Here is a 22,704-nt window from a genome sequence, read left to right as displayed (position 1 = left end):
AAGTCTGAACGGCACACAACCCTCCTCATCACTCGGGAAACAACATCTTCTAACTAAAAACAGATTTCCACAAATACAAAAAAGCAGATAGCCAGGGGAGATGAGTTTCCAGTTGTTGGATGTTTCTAGTTAAAACCAAACAAATGGAAAAACAGAGTAATCAAAGACATGAGCCCTGATGAGTCTCTTACTGATGGGTATTGATGGTTGTTCATATAAAGGGATGACAGGTATCTGCATTTCAATGCCAGAAAAGTCTGCATGGAATGTTCTTGCTTAGCATCAGTTAATCCAGATGTTACAATTCATAACTAAATAAAAAAAAAACAAGCAAGAGATTTTTATTTTTTCAAACTCATCTTTGTATTTGTTTTAATAGAACTTGCAACATCATTATAAAGTACACCTGATAATAAACAGCGAATATTGACTTGTTTTGTTGTTAAAGAGGTGTTTGAGAACATGATTTCCCTTTTTAGGTAAGTGTGTCCTGGAGGACTCTGAGTAGTGCACCATCTGAATGGATGATCGGTTCAAAGCGTCAGCAAATGTGCGATAAAAACACAATAAATACTGTTCAACACATGCTAACACAGAAATACTGTTCTTGCCATTAATGTAGCAATGACCACAGGAAGCAATCCGTTCACAACAAAAACACCACAAACACACAGTAAAATCCTGAGTGTTAAATTAACACTGCTCGGAGCATATGAAAACTCTAAAAGAGTGTTAAAGTTAATGAGATAATTATGTGATTAATTGAGCATTAATGATGAACACCTGCTGTTAACAAGCAGAATCACTGAAGAAAGGAGAAACACATGAACTACAACTGACTTCAGCCACAGCCTAAGATGAAATAAACAGAAATGAAAGAAGACATTAAATCTCTCAAGATCTCAGCAGAAGATGATTAATCATTTCCACAAACAGCATGATCACCAGCTTCACACATTACTGAGTTTGACTTTTTTTGTCATGCATCTAAAAATGTTTTATTAAGAATTAACAGAGGTTTAGTTAATGTTTATTGAAAAGAATAACATTTGAAGTCACCGTTGTGGAGATAAGCGTTTGCTTTAGTTGGGCTCTTGACCCTTGACATTATTTATTCTCTGGTTGCTGTAGCTGTGTTTGTGAAACACATTTGTTATAGGAAGACAAACCAAGAGAACATGTGATCAGGTTATATTGACCGTTTTTGATAATGAAGCAGTTGTCATGTATAGCTTGATTAACTGATGTCATCAGTGGTGAATGTGTAATTTAGCGTATTTTACTGATCACAACTGGATTTTAAAGAAACAATATGAGGTAATTTAAAAACACTCTGCACAACAGTTTAGAACATCTGTACTGTTTAGACACGCAGACATCAAGAATCAGCATATGAATCTCAACAATGGTGACGATTATTAGACAGATTCATGTTGCATTGCATTCTGGGTTCACCAATCATAACTCATCCATGGCTCCCAGCATGCATTGCGCCATGAATAAATTATGCAGCTGCATTGTCTTAGTATTTTCTTTTATTCTTACTATTTGCTTTTATTTTTGTTGTGACTTTTTACTGCCTTGTTTTGTGCCAGAATTAAAACCTCTTTATAAACCATATTTCTAAAAGTGGTTTATAAAGTTTTCTAACATTGTCACCTCATATCATAGAACTGCATTAACATAGAACTCATAAGAGCACTTCAGATTTTGATAAAATACAATCAGAGACTCAGCTGCATGAAATTTTTTTATCATAAGTTCTTTGCCATCACATATGTGTTTTCTAAACACAATTGTAACAGCCAAAAATAACCTTATAGTTAAAAAGTCAAGGGTCAAGAAGCAACTGAAGCAAACACTATTCAACAAAATGGTAAGTTAAAACAAAAAAATCAGCTAAACATGAATTCTCAATAAAGAACTTCTGTTTTAGATTCTCCAGAAATAAAGTCTAACTGGTTAGTAATGCATGAAGCTGGTGATGTTGTTTGTGGAGTTGTTTAATTATCGTCTACTGAAATCTTGACAGATTTAATGTCTTTTATTTCAGTTGATTTCATCTTATTAGGCTGCGGCTGAAGTCAGATGTAGTTCTTGTTTCTCTTTTCTTCAGTGATTTAGCAAATGGCTGCAATATAACAAAGAGTGAAAAATTGAAGGGGGTCTGAATACTTTCCGTACCCACTGTATGTTCCGAGCAGTATTAATTTAACACTCAGGATTTTACTGTGCACGGATAACAATGTTTCATCATGCAAATATACATTTCAATAAATGTTAAATAAAGTGCCAGCCGTAGCATGTGCATACACAGACTGCATACTCTTAAGAGCAATATTTCAAATTAGAGGTCTGGAGCAATATTAAGTAGTTACCCTATAACAGTTTCTACCAACACATGAAAAGCAACAGCAATAACAACACAGCAAATGCACATTTGCAGAACAACAAAACAGCAAAATTGTACATACACATACATGTTATATCAATATACATATTATAATATTCGCTTTATGTCTGTCAGCTCGTTCCTTTTCTGAAATTTTGACTTTATTAAAGAACTAAATGAACATTGTTATGGAATGGTTTCTCCTGAGTTGGCAGTGAAAGTGTGCCCATTGACTCTCAAACGTCCCCGCACGTCTATAGCAGAGGTTTTTAACTAACTTTGCTTCAGGACCCAAATTTTACATTGGATGGCACTGATATCAAAGTAAATACAGTGGGATCCAAAGGTCTGAGACCACACTCAGTATATAGGATTCAAGATCTGTTAGGATTAAATGTTACTGTTAAAACAAATAATAAATACGATTTTGAAAATTAATTAAAATGAATAAGAGGGAAAAAAATCAAATAAGCAAATTACATTGACCATGTGAGCAACAAGGGGTCAGACTGAAGCACATAAGATGCTCTTTGGAATATTCTCAAATCATGCTGGATAACATGATCATTAGGTTTTGAACAAATGTGGAACTCTTGTTAGATCCAGTTCTGCAGTCTATTAAGCAAAAGGTAAACATTAAAAGCATGTACATTTTTTTAAATACAATTTTATTATGCTGATAATTTATAGTTTGTGGTGTCAGACCTTTGCATCCCACTCTATGTGAATGCAGCAGCAGCAGCAACAACAACACCAACCTGTATTGATCATTTACACAAATACAAGAGTTACAAGATTCACATATCAAAAGAGAGATTATCAACAGATCCATTTTTAAACATTTCTTACATTTTCCACAATATTCCAAACACAGGAAAAGCTAGAGGCCATGCTTTGCGAACACAGTTACGACAATGCATCCCACAACATAAGACTGGCTCTATACTGCACACTTATGCGGCTGGCTGGTATTTTGTATTGGGTTAAGCACCACAGCAGGATGGTGTGTCAGAGGAGGGACAGTAATTTGGTGACTTAATATTCTCTGGCCTCCTCCAATTCATTCATGAAAATCTCCTGTTGGGGGTTTTCTGTGCAATGCAGGCCATTATTAGGTGGGCGGACGGCATGAAACCTGCTCCAGTCCCCTTTGCACAGAATCCAAGGCATTACATCCACCTTAAAATGCAGCTCTGGAGAGAACTCTGTGCTTATTAGGTTGATAGTACCTGCACCCTTGCCCCTTGTAATTAGAAGCTTGTTGTCATCATAGCAACAATGCTGTGCGGCCAGAGTGGTGCCATCTCTTGAGAGGCCAGAACGCAAGCAAGAGCGTGCCGAGGGCTTGTAGATGTCCAGCCGCTCTTTTGGGCCGCTAGCATCTCTCCATTGGAAGGTCTGGTCACGTCCTGCATCCGGCAGACTGACTATATTGGTGGAGGCTTCTGAAGGATAGGTGCACGGACAGCTGGGTAATTCAGTCAATACCTGCTGCAGGTAACGCTGGAGAAACTCACTCTTACAATTCAACCACTTCTCACAGCTGTCAACATCTGCAGAACAACCAAACCCAAACAGATTACACATTAGCCATATTAACTTATAGCAGAGTGCCATTTGCCCAATAGTGGTTTAAAAAGTAGTGTGATAGTTTCATGCATTTTAAAATAAGAATTCACATATTTTTTCACATGCATTGTTGTCCCTGTTGAAAACATATTAACTTATAGCAGAGTGCCATTTGCCCAATAGTGGTTTAAAAAGTAGTGTGATAGTTTCATGCATTTTAAAATAAGAATTCACATATTTTTTCACATGCATTGTTGTCCCTGTTGAAAAATCCAGCATATGCTGGTTAGCTATGTTTTGAAGCATGGCTGCTGGTTTAAGCTGGTCCTTAGCTGGTGATGAGCTCGTTTAAGCTGCTTATGTGCTGGTCCTAAGTTGGTCTTGAGCAGGAGCTAGTTGCTTAGGACCAGCTCAAACCAGCAGCCATGCTTCAAAACATAGCTAACCAGCATATGCTGTTTTTTTCAACAAGGGTGTGTAAAGTTCATATAGACTATACGTTGCAAAAAGCATTAACTAATACAGCTAATACAAGTTAACACATTTATCAGATTTTACATCACAACTGCTCAATTCAGTTCTGTCTTTTTTATGATGGAGCAAGAGCTTCTCACTGGCAATGGCTTCTCAATACAATTATAAATCTAATTCAAATGGGACATTTAACAAAAATTATGTCCCTTGCCATCTTTGTATGCCAGAATTTCATTATCATTAGGACTCAACGACATGCTTAAAATATCAACTACAAACTGAATGGTAATTTTTAACCTGCTGGTGTCAAGGTGACTTTTTGTGGACGTAGAGTCAGTTCAGCCACTCCACTGGCGTACATATTCCACTAACATTTGACAATCAGTGTCTGAATGCTATTTTTAAAAAATTATAATTATTTTTTACAATTCATCATTAATTGAACTGATACTGACAGCTTTAAAGCACTCACCAGTGCCAAAGGGTTCTGTACCATTTTCCATCTCAAATGGAAAGACGTGAGCCACACTGTTCCAATCATCTGGAGAAAAAAAAAAAACCCTCAATGTGACATAATATTACACAAAATGGTTTAGAATTTTATTAAAAACATACATTTTTGAGAACTGAAATAATCTGGGCATGGCACGAGGTCACAGCTTCGAGATTCGGTGGAGATGCAGAAATCTCCACATGAACGTAAGCGGGTCTGGTTGCCATTTCCACAAGTGACACTACAGGGACCCCATGCGCTCCATTCTTCCTCTTTCTCTCCTAAAGGCACAAGAATAATCAGTTAAAACATTAATTTAGGTTTTTTTGTGGTACCCATCACCATTCCTAATACAGGGTTTGGAGAAAATCGTTAACCTCAAATACTTTTCAGGGATTGGATAACAAGTGGTCCTCTGGGACACATTACCATTAATATTTCCGCTTGGTATTAGCATGTGCTTCAAATGCATGCCTGCAACCACTTGTGCTGTTAATATACAACCTCTTATGTTGTTTCTGACTACCCCCATACATGGGGTTTTAGTGATCTAATCACAAAATGTTTCAGACCCTGTTTACACAACTTAATGCAAGACCAGTTAGCAGTTAGAAATCATCTAGCAGACACTCCAGCAATATCTTAGCAATAAACCCAGCAAATGCAAAGAAACATAATAACAACCACTCATCACTCAAAGACACCACCCCAGGAAAAGCTTTGCAATAGTATGGTAGCACCATGGAAACCACCAACAAAAACACTCTAACACCTTGACTGTAACTTTTGCAGACGAAAACAAGGGTAAGCTGAAAGAGTAAGCTTTTGCCAAGCCTTATATCCTCCAAAAAGAAAAAAAAAACTGATTTAAAAAGGCTGATTAGCTTTTGGAGGAGATTTCAACACTCTTTACGAAAAACAAATTGTCACATTAAACAAAGACAACAGATGTCTTCTTCTTTCTTCTGTAATACAGAGTATAGATTACAAACTAGCATTTTTAAATATTTAACTTGAATTTGGGTGGGGTGCCAATGATATTGCACACAGAATGATGGTGTCCTGATTACAGACAGACTAGTGAATGATGGAAAGGAGGCGTTGGCTCAGCGGCCACTCTTGCTGGCTTTGTAGAACTGCCAAACTGTGAAACCTACAACAGCCACAGGGCTTGTCGTTTAGCAGAAGCTGGAATGGGCACTAAATCCACAGGGTCGAGATTTGGGTGGTTAGCATTAGCAGTTACCCATGCTAAAAGATGCTGGTGTCAAGAACATTTTGGACGGGCTGTTAAATCTCTTTGGCGATTCCTTTGGCTGAACGAATCATAAAGGGTACTCTGTTTAAAAAAGGACTGAAATTGTCAGTATAAACCAATAAAGCATTATTTCAATAAAATGTTATCTTCCTGTCCTGTTAAGGGCCCAGAAATCCATTTCAAAAATGAATCCTGCATAGTAGAATAGGCATCAACTTCTGGTCTAGATTGGGGCCATCCTTAATCTCTAAATTTAGTACTCAATCACTGTGTCTTTTCTTGACCGCTCCAATTAAACCTCCATCCCATTTCATCCTTGTCTCCAATGAAAGATTGCACAGCTAAAACGCAAAATGCACGATTCCCACCATAAAACAGACATGGCCTGGAGAGAAAAACAAAAAAGGAACAGAGGCGTAATGTTATGCATGGCCTTGAAAAGCCTAGGATTCTTGAACAGGCTTAAAAGATCTAGCCGCTCTGGGCTGGAGGGGGTGTTGGGGGGATGCAGGGTCTGGGGCCCAACCCGTGGGACATAAAAAGTAAACGGATGACCCCTCTCACTCTGTGCTCCCGATCTGCGCTCTAATTGAACACAAGCATGGGCTTATTTGTCCAAGAGAACACACTCACGCTGCCATTAGCGAGCGGATTGGGCTCGTCTTCAAACAGCGGTCTTCTCCGCCGAGTGGAACTAGTCTCTACATCAAAGGTCCGGCACTCACAAATACCCCGCCGCTGGCTGCGAGTTTAGTCTGAATCAATGCTGCGAAACAGCCTTTACCAGCTCGCTCTACCCTTCCTCCCCAGTCTCTACATCTCTCTTTGCCTTAAACCACTCTCCAAATCGCCTTCATCTGACTGCTGCCAATCCAGCTTTCTCTAATTCTCCCATTGATTTCTCTTTCTTAAATTCTGATGTTACCAATTCTGACAACTTTCTTCATTCCAAGGTTTTTTATTAATAGCACAGCTTGAAGGTTCAAATACTCTTACTTCTAAATTCTCAAGACTTGTGTGTAGAAACAGCTAAAAAGCAAGTGCTCACCATAATGGCCTTGAGTCCATGGGCTTTCCCAAATGCCACCTGTCTTGTCCAGTCCACTAGGAAGGGGCTCCCCACTGTCATACTCCAGTGCATAATCATCCTCTTCCTCCACTGCTTGGCCAGTACCATCCTCGCCCGAATCTACATCTGTGTAGCTCCAAAATAAAGGCCAGAAAAGCTTCTTCCCACCCAGCCATTCTACAGTAGAGGAGGGAGAAGATGTGGGCCAGTCGTTGCTCGATTCGTTAACCAGGTCCATGTCCACTTCCATGGGGGGGTCATCCAACACCTCGATGGTCACCTACAACCAAGGATGCAAAATACACAGGGATTAAATAGGATGGAACACTGGGTGTTATTTTAAGAATTTAAATCATGCAGCTAATAAAGGCAATGAAGACAAATCATCCTGTAATAAGTCTGGAGAAAAGTCAGTGACAGTAAGTTTCAACGTGAGTCACTGATCGAGTTTTTTGATTTGAGCTCAGGCTCAATATCAAATCCAGCAGAATTACTTCCTCCTCATCTCAAGATAAGATTACTTATTACACTTAATTACATCCTATCAGGACAGGAGTGATGACTCACTATGGATGCTGATGAATCCACTTTGGCTTAGACAGGATTAGACATTAGCCTCAGAGTAGAGAAACACAGTTATGGTTTATTATATCCGGGCTGGCATATTATGACTTGTCCCGCTCAATCATCAAAAGTCACATCACAAAGCATTTCACTTGAGATGTGTGCTCTTGCATGTGCTCACCTGAATGTTTGGGTTTTGGGAGTCAGTGTCAGCATTTGCCAGGTCTGGAAAGTTTTTGAGGTCTAGGACAAAGGGTTTTGATTCTTCCTCGGGCTCAGGCTGTGGCAGGACACCTGTTGAGCGATGCTGGAGCCACCTGTGTTGGTTGGGACGAGGTTCTGCCAGCTCGTTCTGGACTTGGTTCTGTTGGTGCAAGAGATGATGTCAATGTCTCTCAAAGATGTCTGAGGATGTGTCTGATGAAAAAATAACATTGCATGCAACAATAAGTGCTAGCTTGTATAGAGTGGTGTAGGTATGAAGTCAGAACCAGGAAGACTAATTCGCCACTGGTTCCTCAAGATTTTATAATGGGGTTTTTCAATTTATAAGTAAAATAAAGACTGTGGTATACATAACTTGAAGATACTTTGACATTTTATTCTACTAAGTAAACTGCATAAACTGCAGTTCATGTTGTAGAACAAAATGTCAAAGTATCATCAGTTTATGCCACAATACTCATAAATTGAAAAACCCCATTATTAAACCCCATAGGAAAATCTCGAGGAACCAGCAGTAAATTAGTCCTCCAGGTTCTGGCGTCATACCTGCACCACTCTATTGCAACATTTTGGAACAGTGACCTTCATTTGTCAAACACAGGTTTTAGTTGCTATTGTGATATTTCTTGCATATGGTGACACAGTTGATAATGATTTATTAGAGGTATACAGTAACTCAAGTGAAAAGGATTGGATTTTCCTTAAGGAAAAGCTTATAAGTCAACTTGTACCATTTTCCACTGAAAATGTGCTGATGTTCTTGCTCACTTGGGGACCTTTATACATTTATCAGAACCAGAGTTTCTACTGACTTGAGAGCTGAACAATGAAGTAACTGTCCATGTTACTACATAACCTGTCACAGCCTGAGAACACATTCTAATCTGCAAAGCAATTTTATTCAGCAATGACTTTTGTAAGTAAAATAGTTTAAGTACAAAAAATAATTAAAATGGTTTTATTACAAGAACCAGCGTCCTTCAATGTGCCATGTAGGCAGTTTCCAGTCGAGGCTACCTCAGTGATTTTTAAAGAGACATTTTTTAAGATTTTGAGCAATCTAGTTTTGTTTTGCGTCAGTCTAGCCAGACCAAGATGTACTAAAGATTGGCTGTGGCAATGTTGGTTTTATCAAACTCATACTTAGCAGGTACCATGGTCATTGGGAGTTAGAGAAGTGCTAATGCTGGTTTTGCGGATTCATACTCAGTGGACAAAGTGCATTACTGGGGTTTTTGGACACTTCTTTCTTCATGATCATTGTGCAGCTGGATCTTTGGCCTTTGTGCTGCATCTCATGCTATTTGAAAACATGTATGCCACAATTAAATAATTATAAAAAGCAATCCATTTTGTTGAGTCAAACTGTTCTATTTACAACATGTTTTTTCAACAGTGGAGCAAACGGTTAAATATCGAATGAATTCAGCTGTGAATCAGAGGTGTCTTATGTCTTTTTTCCCCAAGTTGTATACTACTTGATCTGCAGATAAGACACTCATGGGTATGTGAGCTTCTCTGTAAGACTTATTCTCAATATTAATCTTTTCTTCCTGGAAGTCTCAACAAGAGGGGCTGAAGGACTAGTCGCTGTCACTCAGTAAAGACTAGTAACATGGCCTAACAGAGCGAGTTTAATTTCCTAAACGTTCGGAATAGAAACCCAGTCTCTCCTTACATCCTTTGTCTCCCCGAGGCCATCTCTTGTCTTTCTCTGTATTGTTAATTCATTGTAAAATCGTCTTTCCTCCCAGTGGAATGTGGCCTGTCCTGCCAGTGGGCTTTCTCACCATCACAAACATATGGCATGAATTCCAGAACCCGAAACAAAGCCTTATGCGCTAGCGGAAGACCATGGAATACACACACAGCCCCTATTGAGCTCTCTGGTGAGACACATGGACGCAATCAGCTCACACAATTTATGTTGGGGCATTTGGGAAAGCAGTCTGCAGTGCAGCCTAGATTTATCTGACCTCCAATATCAAAGTCCCAGGACCACGCCATTTCCAAACCAGTGAAGAAAAACAATAATCTAAGACCCCCCATTCCCTTTCCCTTTGATGACCCCTGCCCCACATGTAAAAACAAAAGAGACATTTAGTAATACAAAGCTGAGTAGCAGGACCTTTCTTGGAGAGGTTAGACATGGCCCCCTTGTGCACAAACACAGGATCAAGGAGACCAGAATGCAGGAAATTCCACATTAACACAGAAGATGGGCTAAAAAAAAAACAATTTAGGAGCTGAACTATGACCCTGTGAGAGAGTGAAACAAAGTGTTTTTTTGACCAGTATTATGTAAGGCTTCACTATTGTACTGCTCTACTGTATGAGGCCTCTATCCATTCATGAAAAAGGTTAAAATGTGCTTGTGCCTTTTGAAATGAACTGTCAACCCATTTACCATTTTGTGGTAAACAACTGATTATTGAAAGCTGGATATATGTAGAAATGACATTTAAATTATAATAAACCCCTATGATCACCATTAATAGCAGTATTAACTGTAACACTGTCAATCATGTTACCTCTGACTCTTACTTTTCTGAAGGCATAGTTAATTCATCAGTACATTATTAATGTACATTATTAATTCTCAAAAACTGAAATGCTTAGAACTTGGACTGTTTGTGCTTTTGGATCTTCCAGAGTAGCTTCTATGTTCCATGGTGCAGAAGAGTTTCTTCAACTACAGTTCTATCAGAATTAGCAAATGTCAGTTTCACAGACTTTCTCTCTCTCTCTCTCTCTCTCTGAATTAATCTGAAACGATGCGTTACGTTAGGAAATGTGTAGTGCAATTTTTTAAGTTTTGGAATGAAAAGGCTGATGCTGTTTAATTGCACTTTTAATACACACAAATAAAATATTCACACATTCTGAAACTTGAAGTACAGAACTAAAAGATTTGGTGCGTGTGCTTGGCTGAGGAGCCACTGGTGCGAAGCTACCATCTGTGGGATTATGACTGAACGCCTCTAAGTCAGAATCCCGCCTAAACGTAACGATACCGCAGCGCCGCGGGACTTTGATTGGCCTGGGATAGCCGGTCGACCCCCCCGGGGCCGGCCGGTGTGGAGAGCCGTTCGTGACTGGACCGGGGTGCGGCCGAACGAGTGCCGCCCCTCTCTGGAGACGTACTGCAAGTTTGTGGAGAACCCGGTGCTAAATGACTCGTAGACGACCTGATTCTGGGTCAGGGTTTCGTGCATGGCAGAGCAGCTCACTCGCTGCGATCCATTGAAAGTCATCCCTTGATCCAAGTTTTTGTATGAGGACACATCACTTCCTGTTTGTTGCTGCCGTGTGTTTTGAGTTTGAGCTCCGTCAAGCTAATTCTTTGTCGTCTAATTTTTTATCTTAAAATCAATTTTATACACCATCATTTTCGTTACTATAACGTGTGAATATATCCCCTATCGTATTCTACAACAAAAACAATCAGAGCGCCTTGTTATCACTAGTTCTATTTTTGACTTCCCGAGTCCGCTATTAGCATATAGCCATTAGCATCGCCAGCGTGGTTGCCTCTAATCTCGCTTACATTACTAATACACTATTCACTGTTACTTGCTTTAATGGCGGATGTGTGTCTACCTTTGAGTGCAGGTGAGGACACGTTCGAGCTGCATTCGGTGCAGCTCGAGCTGGAGGCCGTGGAGAAGCAGATCCGCGACTTGCTGCAGCCTGGAATTGAACTGCTGGTTTCGTCTGGTCAGAGGAGAACTGGCCCCCCGACTGAGCCTGGTTTCTCCCAAGGTTTTTTCTCCATTCTGTCACCGATGGAGTTTTGGTTCCTTGCCGCTGTCGCCTCTGGCTTGCTTAGTTGGGGACACTTCATTTCCAGCGATATCGTTGACTTGATTGCAAATGATTGCAAAGATACTATTTAAACTGAACTGAGCTGGATGATGACATCACTGAATTGAATGATGAACTGTCTTTAACTGAAAAATGAGTGTTTACTATTGTCATTTTTCATTATTGACACACTATTTTCCTAATTAATGCTGTTCAGTTGCTTTGACACAATCTGTATTGTTAAAAGCGCTATATAAATAAAGGTGACTTGACTTGACTTGACTTGACTTGACGTAAAAGATTATTTGGAAATTATGCAAAATAACAGTACTCAGTTAACAAGTGATATTTTTATTTAATATTACATGCGTTATTTACTATGCTGTCTGTGTCTGACACAAGGATAAAACAATAAAATTTATACATAAACCATATGAAATATAACAAACATAAACCATGAAGGCATGGTTTCTAATCAATTACCAGTGTTGGAAGGTTACTTTGGAAATGTAATAGATTACAGATAATGTAATGTAAAATAATGTAACTACTTTTTGAATACTTTTCTAAATTTCTAATGTTTTCAACTGCTAATTATTTTCAAACATTAAAGCAAGCAGGTTAAACCTTACAGTAACACCCAGCACTGATTACTGTCCAAATTAAGATTATAATAATTGAATTTAAAGGCACAGCCACCACAAAATCAGACTTTAGCACCTCTTTACTTTGAGATCATTCGAGGTTAAATACAGATTTAAAATCATAACAAGAAATAGTTTAGTAGCTATGATACTGTTTTAAGAATCAAACCTTTGCATATCTATGACAGGAAACACTGATATCCAACAATGCCTTGGAAAAACAGTTAATCTTAAAAAATAAAACACATAAAACAACCCAAAAAGTAAATAAAACAGTTATGGAATAAGCATCCCAAACTGCTGAAACATTGGTGCAGTCAATGCAATTTATGAAATAAATCTGTATGTGTGAAAAAAAATTTCAGATGTAATTTAATTACACATTTTTTTCCTCAGTAACTGATTACAGTTACATTTATTTTGTAATTAGTTACATATAACTAGTTACTCCCCAACACTGTCAATTACTGTAACGCATATAGTTTCTGAAGGAAAAAGAAGAAATAAAACCACGAAACGAGATTTCGATTCACTCGTACTCACCTCTATAGAGCCGCCGTGTCTGGATCTCTTGTGATGCCTCACAGGGAAGCTGATCGCGCGTTGTATCCAGACAGTCAGCAGCACAGTTACAAGTACCCATAAACTTTTACGCGCTGTTAGCATTTTGCACCGTTGCGTATCTGTCCACTAAATACCGCTAAAACATTAAATGTGCAATAGTTGTTTAGGAAGCTCTGTGCGTTTCCCTCCTGAAGAAGATCTTCAATGCGCTGTTCCTCATCTTTATTCAAACTCGCACATGTATGAGCATTTTATAAATTCAGGCAGATAATCCTCACCCCTTCAATCCATTCACTAAATGTGTCTGTCCATGTGGACTGATCGTCTGTCAGTTTAAGTAGCTACTGCAGGTCTAGCGCTGCTCTTCAGTCCGCACCAGTGCATCCTTATTCAACTTTTACACAACTTTCTCTTCTCTCCTTCAGGATCTCGGAGCACAGAATCATCGGTGACACGTTACTATGGTGATGGGAGTATCTCAGATACATGCCTTAAGGAAACGAAAGGTATACGCTTAGCGCGCAGCAGCGAAACAACAGCAGGATGGTCTGATCTCTATGGGGTCAGCATGGGAGGAGAATCAGTTTCCAGGGCTAGTGATGATTATGTATCTGACAGCCAGGTGTGTGCGAGGACTCGTTTCCGCTCAGGAGAGTCATTCAGAACTGAATTCAGAAGGCCTTCCAATGTGATTCCTGAACTTGAATTAAGTTTGAAAAGAGGATAAAGGATGCATAACTAATATTTGAATTTAAGAAGGTAGAATTTGAATAAACTGAAATCTAAAGAAATTCACAAAATTTCACAGCTCTAAGTGCATTTGTAATCATTAATCTCATGGTTCTGTTTGAATCAGCCATAAATGTGACATGTATCATGCATTAAATATTTATGGCCTATATATAATATATATATATATATGAGAATCACCACGAGAATTTAAGTTGTTTTTATTTTTCTTTTAAATCAGTGAAATCGCAAAGCCATTTGTTAGAAAAGTTTACTGTAGTGCATATAAAACGCTCAGGCAGTTTTCTAGATATTGTAGTTTATCATTCCTCACACTGTAAAAAATATATAATCATTTAACAAATTTTAACTTTATTTTCTAAATATGAAATTTAACTTGATTTTTATAAACAGTTCAATATAATTCAAGTCAAAATGACCTGTAACTTACCAATTAAATTGAAGGCAGTAGCTAAACTTAAGTTTTTAATCTACACTAAAAAATGCTGGGTTAAATACAATGGGCTGTTTTGACCCAGCGGTTGGGTTAAATGTTTAACCCAACCTTCTGGGTAGTAACCCAACCGCTGGGTCAAAACAACCCAATTGCTGGGTTTGTCCCTATTTTACCCAGCACTGGGTTGCATTTAACCCAGCATTTTTTAGAGTGTAAAGTAGGTGGATTTTTTTAACATTGTCTCATTTGTCTTTAATAATGAAATAATTTAAATTGAACTCAACTTCAAACTTTTCACTGAATATACATTATACCTTACATAAATGTCTATCATACAGTCTGAATATGACTACAGAGTAAAAGATCGGTCTTTGTTTATAAAAACAACATGACTAATGATTGCTCTGCTTTTTCTGCGATATCTGATTAGGACAATAACCTCGATTCTGTAGAAAGAAAAAATGTTCAATAAGTTATTTAATTATTTTCAGAAACAAATGATCAGTCACGTTCGAAGAATTTCAGTTTCTTGCATGGAGAAGTGTGACAAATGTGATAGCATGTATATTTGATGAAAATTGCAACTCAGAATGTACAAGAAACAAACAAACAGAAATTGTGGAATGCCTTTTGGTTTCAGTCAAATGCAGCTCAGTGGCATTACTTGCATTTATAAAGCCAATGTGCCAACGTCATATCTGCATCTCTTAACAGTCATTAGTAGCTCTGAAGTCACTTACATACATATGCATTCAGAGACATATTCAGAGCTGCCTTTCCGATTAAGAACAAGACTTAAGAACACAAAAGGAAATGGAGGGAAAAAAAAACTAAATGTACATCCGACAGGCATTCATAAGCCACATCATCATACATACAGACAAGAGCTCTTCATATCATATCAGTGACCCGTATTTAGCACTTTTGTTAGAGCAAATCAAAAACAACTATATAACAATACAAAAGGCAACACAAATATTTTTCACTGCTGTCTGTTAACAGCAGATATAAAGAATGAAACATTGAGTGAACAATGTCAGTCTATTTCTGCCGGCTCAATGAAAGACCTCTGCCTTTGTGAAATGCCCTGGCTAAGACATTATACACTTAGTAAGTGTAGATATCATACTTAGCTGTGAGATATGCAAACTGTCAGCAAGTAACAGATATTCAAGTAAGACAAAGGCACCTTCCACAAAGAGAGTACAAATTATGTCTTGAAAACGCTTTAAAAAAAAAAAAAGCATTTTTAAACAGATGGCCAGTGTAAGGCTTTGAACCTTCAGAAAATGTTTATTATGAACCCAGGGATCGATCAGGGTCAAACTAAATATTATATAGATATTTTTTTATCACGTTTCATTTTTCGCAAAACATGTCTATATAGAATTTAATAGCCTAGAATTGATGTGATTGTTATTTTCTAGCAATAAATATGAATGAAAACTAATTAAAAGCCGAAAAATCTCTCTATATATATAACTTGGGTAACAATTTGTGTAAAAAGAGTCCAAAAAGTGTTTCTCTTTAAAAGCAATATGGGCTTTGTTCCTCGGATAAAGATAAGGGACACCAAACTGTACCCTATTCATGGGAAGTACCACAACTCAAATTGAAATACAGAAAGCTTTGATGAAACAAAACAGAGAATGTTGTCAGTATTCTTCTGTACAAGTTCATTAAGACATCGCTAATACAATCATATTTGCATTGTGAAAAAGATTAACATTAGATATTTGAATGCAGTATCGAGTTAAATGCAGACACACTGCAATGTGCATTAATAAATGTGTCAATATTTTTATAGATACATTTATATGGATATGAAGCCACATTTTTATTTACGGTTTAACTATAATAAATTCTCTCCTTCATAAGTAGATTTCTCTTTTTACACATATATTTTCGAGCTTATTTCTCATTAAAAGAGGACACTTGCTGTGCAAGTATACTGCCAGTGTGTGTCACTGTTTTCTTGTACACTCAAAACAAAACAAAACATTTTCTTTATCAGGATTTCGGTCTTGTTTTCTAGTAAAAATCGAAATTTCCTTAAATTTTGCTTAAAGTTTTACTAAACTGTGTAATATAATAAGACTTCAACAATATATGTCTTGAATTACGTTTATTGTCCTCCATTGGCATATTGTTTTTTTCTTGTTTAAAGCATAAATCTACTAAATTTTGTAAGAATTCTAATTTATTTATTTAAAACATTAATTGCAAATGGAGAAAAAAAAGACTTGAGTAACCCTGAGTGAATTAACCTCGTTTACAATTTTTTTAAATGGAAAACAAGACAAAAACCCAGATAATATTTGTATAATACCAGAAAATACTCTCATTTGTTTCAGACCGTGTAGAAGGTTGGATAAATTAGTCCTGACACTAAAGCATTAACTTTTATCCGGTGTGATTTCTGATGCTGAACACAGTGACGTGAATTCTTTACTACATTGCACGATGAAATGAATGTTGGTTACTGAACCCAGAGGGAAGACTTGAAATTTGGTCAGCTGGTGGACTTCAGTGAGTGTCCACTGAAATGAATCAACATGAAAATGACACTCGAGTTAGACATGAATCTCTCTGGGGTGGAAGAAAGACACATTCAGTCCATCATGAGAACGTGCTAATCCTGGTGGCTCTCCAGAAATGAAAAACAGTCAGTTCCTTCACTCCCATGTCTGTTTTTTCTTGAGTATTTCAGCTGGAGTAGATCTCCAACTTCACTGATGGCATTTAAAGCCTGAGAGAGTCAAGAAGCGACACGGGTTATTAACACTTGAATTAATGTTTGGTTGAGGTAATAATATGCTGGGTTTGGTAAGACATGATGCCGAGTAATTGCTAAATGATAACAGGATGTTTATTTTTTGGAGAGAATTTATGTACTCTGGTTGACTGTGAGGTGAGTCAGAGATTCATAGATGAATAACTGATGTGTAGGAGCACTGATTTTTGGTCTCCACCGCTTCATATGTTTTGATATCATTAGCTGTGATGTAAAATAGGGACAGATCTTACATAAAAGTACCTATGAGAGCTAATAGGTAAAGTTTAGAACTAGTTTGGAAGTTGAAACGGAAAGCCACAAGTAAACTACTTTGTTTTATCTTTTACGTTTTCTTCTTCCCTTTTATCTAATACATTAATAGATTTATTGGTGAAGCTCTTACTGATGTTCATGTGATACTCACTTTGTCAAGCATCTCTCTCGTGTGGGCGGCAGAAACACAAAATCGTGCTCGGGACTCGATGATGGGTGTGGCGGGGAATCCAACCACCACTGTCCCAATGTTCCTCTTCAGCATCTCTCGCCCAAATGCTCTAAACAGCAGTATACAAAATAAATGAACGAGTCTGCAAAATCCATATCCTCTGGCTAGCATATCACCAAATACAATAGCCATGATTCAGTCAAACAAAACGTGAGACTGACCCGATTTTAGCTGGCATGTAGAGCATCAAGGGTACAACAGGGGAGTCATTGTTCCCATAGATTATAAAGCCCATCTCATGTAATCTCCTGCGAAAGTAGGTTGTTCATGTGATACTCACTTTGTCAAGCATCTCTCTCGTGTGGGCGGCAGAAACACAAAATCGTGCTCGGGACTCGATGATGGGTGTGGCGGGGAATCCAACCACCACTGTCCCAATGTTCCTCTTCAGCATCTCTCGCCCAAATGCTCTAAACAGCAGTATACAAAATAAATGAACGAGTCTGCAAAATCCATATCCTCTGGCTAGCATATCACCAAATACAATAGCCATGATTCAGTCAAACAAAACGTGAGACTGACCCGATTTTAGCTGGCATGTAGAGCATCAAGGGTACAACAGGGGAGTCATTGTTCCCATAGATTATAAAGCCCATCTCATGTAATCTCCTGCGAAAGTAGGTTGTGTTTTCTGACAGCTGACAGAGTCTTTCCTGACCTGCATAAAAGGGAATTATTCAGATCATTGTCATCCCTGCAAACCAGCTTCTGACCCTTTCTAAGACACTGTGTCCTTGATTTTTATTCATTAGTGGTGCTTGCTTGGAGTAACTATTACTCATACTTCGAGTAGGTTTCGGTGTGTAACTCATCCCACACTGTTTGTGGTGTGGACCTGAATCATATCTCAAATTGTGTGGCTTGTTAAGAGAGAGGTGTGCTGTTCAGAAATACTGAACCTGCACAGCAACACTAAAGAAACACTCTGAACACTATAGAAACCACAGAGCTACGCCCTGATGACTTTTGCACAGGCAAGTCTTATCCTTGACCCAATGGCCCAACCCAGTGCATGATAAAGCCCACATGGACCAAAGCAGGTTTTTTTCTTGTCATTTTGTTGTGTCATTCATACGTTCTTCATATCCAACAACAGGAACAACGAAAAGCTAAATTGCAAACATCTCCGCAAGTTCCATGCCAACACATGGCAAATGAAAATCGGGAGGCCGTTTTATCTGAAGCCAAAGGAATTCAAATCCACTTTGAACAGTGCAGAATGATCCTTTGGGGAGAGGTAGAGATATACTCTCCAGTATTAGTTTTCACTTGTTTGACATTCCATTCATAGTGAGGGGCTCCTGAGAAAGGAAAGCTCTTTCTCACAATATTCAGTATTGAGAATATTGGTAAAGACTTGATGAGAAAACGGTCCAACCAAAACTACAACAGCTACGAGGAAATGCAAGTTAGTCTGGTGCTTTATAAATTAAGCTTAAACTGAAATTAAACCGTTTGTGTTGCCTTTAAGTAGCAGAAACAAATATTTCATCTTGTTCCAAAACCAAAATGGCACAACTGCTCTAAACTGTATTCAACATGTAGTTCAAAAGCATAATACCTTAAAGGGTTAGTTCACCCAAAAATTTAAATTAGCCCATAAATTACTCACCCTCAAGTCATCCTAGGTGTATATGACTTTCTTCTTTCAGACGAATCCAGTCGGAGTTATATTAAAAATTGTCTTTGATCTTTCAAGCTGTTTAATGCCACTCAGCGGGTGTTGCATGCATCATTCCAAAAGAAGTTAAATAAAAAGCGCCCATCCATAAGCGCCCGTCTCACACGGCTCAGGGGGGTGAACAAAGGCCTCCCGTAGCGAACCAATGTGTTTTTGTAAGAAAAATATCCATATTCAAAATGTAATAATCACTTTAATGTAGCTTGCGCCAACAGTTGTACATGGAAGCAGTTCCGGGCGGATGACGTATGAGTTCAGCGTTGCGCATGTGCCGGTGAGTCTCGTGAAAACCAATGTTTGTTAACAGGAGCAAAGGAAGTAAAGTTTCCTTACTTTAGCAAAGGAAAACCAGGCTCCTCTTGGCTTATATTGAAATCCTCCAACATTCTTCTTTACAAATCCTCGTTTTGTACTTCTAATAAGTGACCGGTGTTTTGTTTTGATCTCTCCCCTGCGCTTCCGCGTGCGTCACTTCTGAGCATGCGCAGTGCTGAACTCATACGTCATCCGCCCGGAACTGCTTCCATGTACAACTGTTGGCGCAAGCTACATTAAAGTGATTATTACATTTTGAATATGGATATTTTTCTTACAAAAACGCATCGATTCACTACAGGAGGCCTTTGTTCACCCCCCGGAGCCGTGTGAGACATTTTTTATGGATGGGCGCTTTTTATTTAACTTCTTTTGGACTGATGCATGCAACACCCGTTGAGTGGCATTAAACAGCTTGAAAGATCCAAGACAATTTTTAATATAACTCTGACTGGATTCGTCTGAAAGAAGAAAGTCATATACACCTAGGATGACTTGAGGGTGAGTAATTTATGGGCTAATTTTCATCGTTGGGTGAACTAACCCTTTAAGTGATCTTCCACTACTAGGTCCCTGAGATGCAAACTAGAAGTCATCATGAAATCAAAATGGATAACACAATTAAAATTGCTGTTTTGTGCCGACTTTAATAGTTGCTCTCTGCGGTTGCTGTGCAGTGATATGAGGAACAGGTTTGTAACGTCTAATGTTACTATATTGTGCATGTACTAGGAAGATCCTCTAGGGCTGCACATTAATTGCCAAAGGTGCTTAAATAAGTCTCTGTGCAGAAGAAATCTGCTCAAAACATTTGTTCAGTGTGAGCTCATTGACCAAGTCAAACAAAGTAACCAACAAAGTGTAGACATGATGTAAATAGGAAAGTTAGTATACACTGTAGTTAGCTGCAAAACTCAGTGAGCTTGTGCTGAACAGTGACTGACAGCTATTGAGTGCTATTTGCTTGCTTTCTGCATATAATCAATTCACAATTTGAATAAAAGTCGTTTTTTCATGCTGCTAAGAGAACCAATTGACCTTAGTCAGGGTAGTGCCATTTTTAATTTTTGACAGGAATGAAAACAAGGTTGTGAGGGAAAGAATACAATGCATTAAATGGATTTTACCGTTGTTTAACAACATACTGATTTTTCAGCTGACAAAACATATTAAAAAAAATAAATAATTAAACAGTGGACAGAACCTCCAAAACACTTTGGAAAGCTGTGAGTTGGTGAAAACTATGTGATCTAGGACCTTTATATAGTGCATGAAATAAGTCTGTCCCTCAGAGCCTCATTTTCATCTGCGTTAAATTCAATATGGCGCAAAACCTAGGTCTATAGGTAGCAGACATGGGCTCTTTGATTCAAACTAATACATTTTATCTGTATGTGAGTTCTTCAAAGGTCTATGGCATAATTATAACATAAGCCGTCTCCTATACATTTGAGAACCTAACAGTGAAAGAGTTCACTAAGTCTTTAAGGTCCGTCAGCATCCATTATCCCACAGAGAGGAACTTTCTCTCACGCTAAAGCCTCACAAGGGCTCGAAGAGCTTCCAGATGCGGTGTGTGTGTGTGTGTTTGGGGTATAGATGTGGTTTTCCAAACGAACGCCCTGCTAAATCAATCAGGGGTGAAACTGAGTTTGCTGCTTCAAACTGTCAGCAGAGATGGAGTTAGCATGTGTAACCAATCGCTGAGTCATCGAGTTTACTTTTCCTAAACAAACTCAAAAAGATTGTGTTTCTTCTGATAATTAACACTTTTCAGCAGTAGAAATATTCTTGCAGTTCTAAGAATTTGAGTACATTGACGCAAATGCTTACAGCTAATAGCTATACAAGCCCGATGTCTGATTCCCCTGCTTTGTGAAATGAGTTGTGCAATGTATTCTATAATTTCTTCTCTCATTGCAGAGCAGATTCTTTCTAGTTTTCTGAATAAAAATACGTTTAATAGCACAGACATTGGAAGGTTTCTCCTTTTACAGAAATTTGTAACCACCACAGTAACATTGATGTGCACTTGCAATGCGTTGCCCAAGCATTACATGTGAGGAGAATATTTCCGACCACAACAGAGCTCAATAGTTCTCAACGGATGACAAGTGTTTTGCTCACAAGTATCACAGGTTAAAGTTTTGTGTAATATACACAAAAACACACAAGGAAGTACACAGGGGAGCAGCATGGGAGTCAAAGTACAGGTTACATTATGCAACAACGCTTGTTATATTATAAATAACCACAGCGCTTCATTTCATAACAGTACTCTATTAGTTAATGCTGCCATCTTGTGGCACTTTTTTACATCACACGTTTTTTACAAACACAATATTACAATATTGCTAATATATTAGGTATTACAGTACAAATAGTAGTTGTAATAGATGTCACACAAAGATTATTCCACACAAGTAATCTTTATTAGAACTGAACAGAATAAAATTCTAAACTCACCTAATGTGGTGCCATCCTCTCCCATAATGCACTTCATAGAAGTAATAATCTGCTGGGTGATGGGTGGGGACATTGAGGTAGCATGAACTGCACTGTGAGAATGTAAGCAGAGGTAATCAATCAGCTCCTACAGACAGAAAACAAAAAGTGAATTATTACACAAGATTTGCTACTTAAGCCAAATGTAAACTGCAATCCTGCATATGTAATATGTAAGTGAGAAGGACTCACTTTGTCTCATTATTAAATACTGGAATTGGGGGAGAGAGAGCTGGAAATGACAGGCTGCAGTCCAGACTCGAACCAGCATGTGTGATTTGTGTGTGTGTAGTAATCTAATGTGATATGACATTGAACCTTCTTTCCTCCAATGTATCCTCCAGCAGCACCAAAGCTCTTGGTGAAAGTGCCCATCATGATGTCAACATCAGATGGATCCAGGCCAAAGTAGTCCACCACACCTCTGCCTCTTGGTCCTAGTGCCCCGATACTGTGGGCCTCATCCAGGTACAGGTAAGCTTTGTATTTCTTCTTTAGGGCAATGACCTCAGGAAGTCGCAATATTGAGCCCTCCATACTAAAAAGAAGAATGCAGGTATACTATTAATGCATTTCCATAGAAGCTTAGATATTTCAATATGTGAAAGTATAGGAGTACCTCTAATTGATAACCAGGAAGTAACAGTTTGATCTTTTTATTTAAAACATTTTATTAAATA

General features: G+C 38.3%; 2 protein-coding genes across 2 annotated transcripts in view; both read right to left on the bottom strand.

Annotated features, from left to right (window-relative positions):
• Positions 1-3,164: 3,164 nt before the first annotated feature.
• Positions 3,165-13,459, bottom strand: LOC107662184 (isthmin-2-like). The gene is made up of 6 exons (XM_016452100.1): positions 13,036-13,459; positions 8,001-8,183; positions 7,235-7,535; positions 5,063-5,209; positions 4,908-4,976; positions 3,165-3,945 (listed from the first exon to the last, which is right to left on the bottom strand). Exons 1-6 carry the CDS (start codon positions 13,156-13,158, stop codon positions 3,428-3,430), a joined length of 1,341 nt encoding a protein of 446 aa, XP_016307586.1. The 5' UTR covers positions 13,159-13,459; the 3' UTR covers positions 3,165-3,427.
• Positions 13,460-16,500: 3,041 nt separating this feature from the next.
• LOC107662183 (serine palmitoyltransferase 2-like) overlaps positions 16,501-22,704 on the bottom strand; it is a 20,288-nt gene continuing 14,084 nt past the window's right edge. Inside the window, exons 8-12 of the mRNA XM_016452099.1 lie at positions 22,343-22,562; positions 21,986-22,112; positions 18,046-18,181; positions 17,804-17,933; positions 16,501-16,991 (exon numbers count right to left, since the gene is read on the bottom strand). Coding sequence (XP_016307585.1) covers positions 16,875-16,991; positions 17,804-17,933; positions 18,046-18,181; positions 21,986-22,112; positions 22,343-22,562 — 730 coding nt within the window. The 3' untranslated portion in view covers positions 16,501-16,874. The remainder of the gene's footprint in view (positions 16,992-17,803; positions 17,934-18,045; positions 18,182-21,985; positions 22,113-22,342; positions 22,563-22,704) is intronic.

The sequence above is a fragment of the Sinocyclocheilus anshuiensis genome, unplaced genomic scaffold, assembly GCF_001515605.1.
Source record: "Sinocyclocheilus anshuiensis isolate Anshui unplaced genomic scaffold, SAMN03320099.WGS_v1.1 scaffold1221, whole genome shotgun sequence".
Classification (NCBI taxonomy): Eukaryota; Metazoa; Chordata; class Actinopteri; order Cypriniformes; family Cyprinidae; genus Sinocyclocheilus; species Sinocyclocheilus anshuiensis.
The sequence above is the reverse complement of the archived record's forward strand: the minus strand, read 5'-3'. Positions and strand labels throughout refer to the sequence as shown.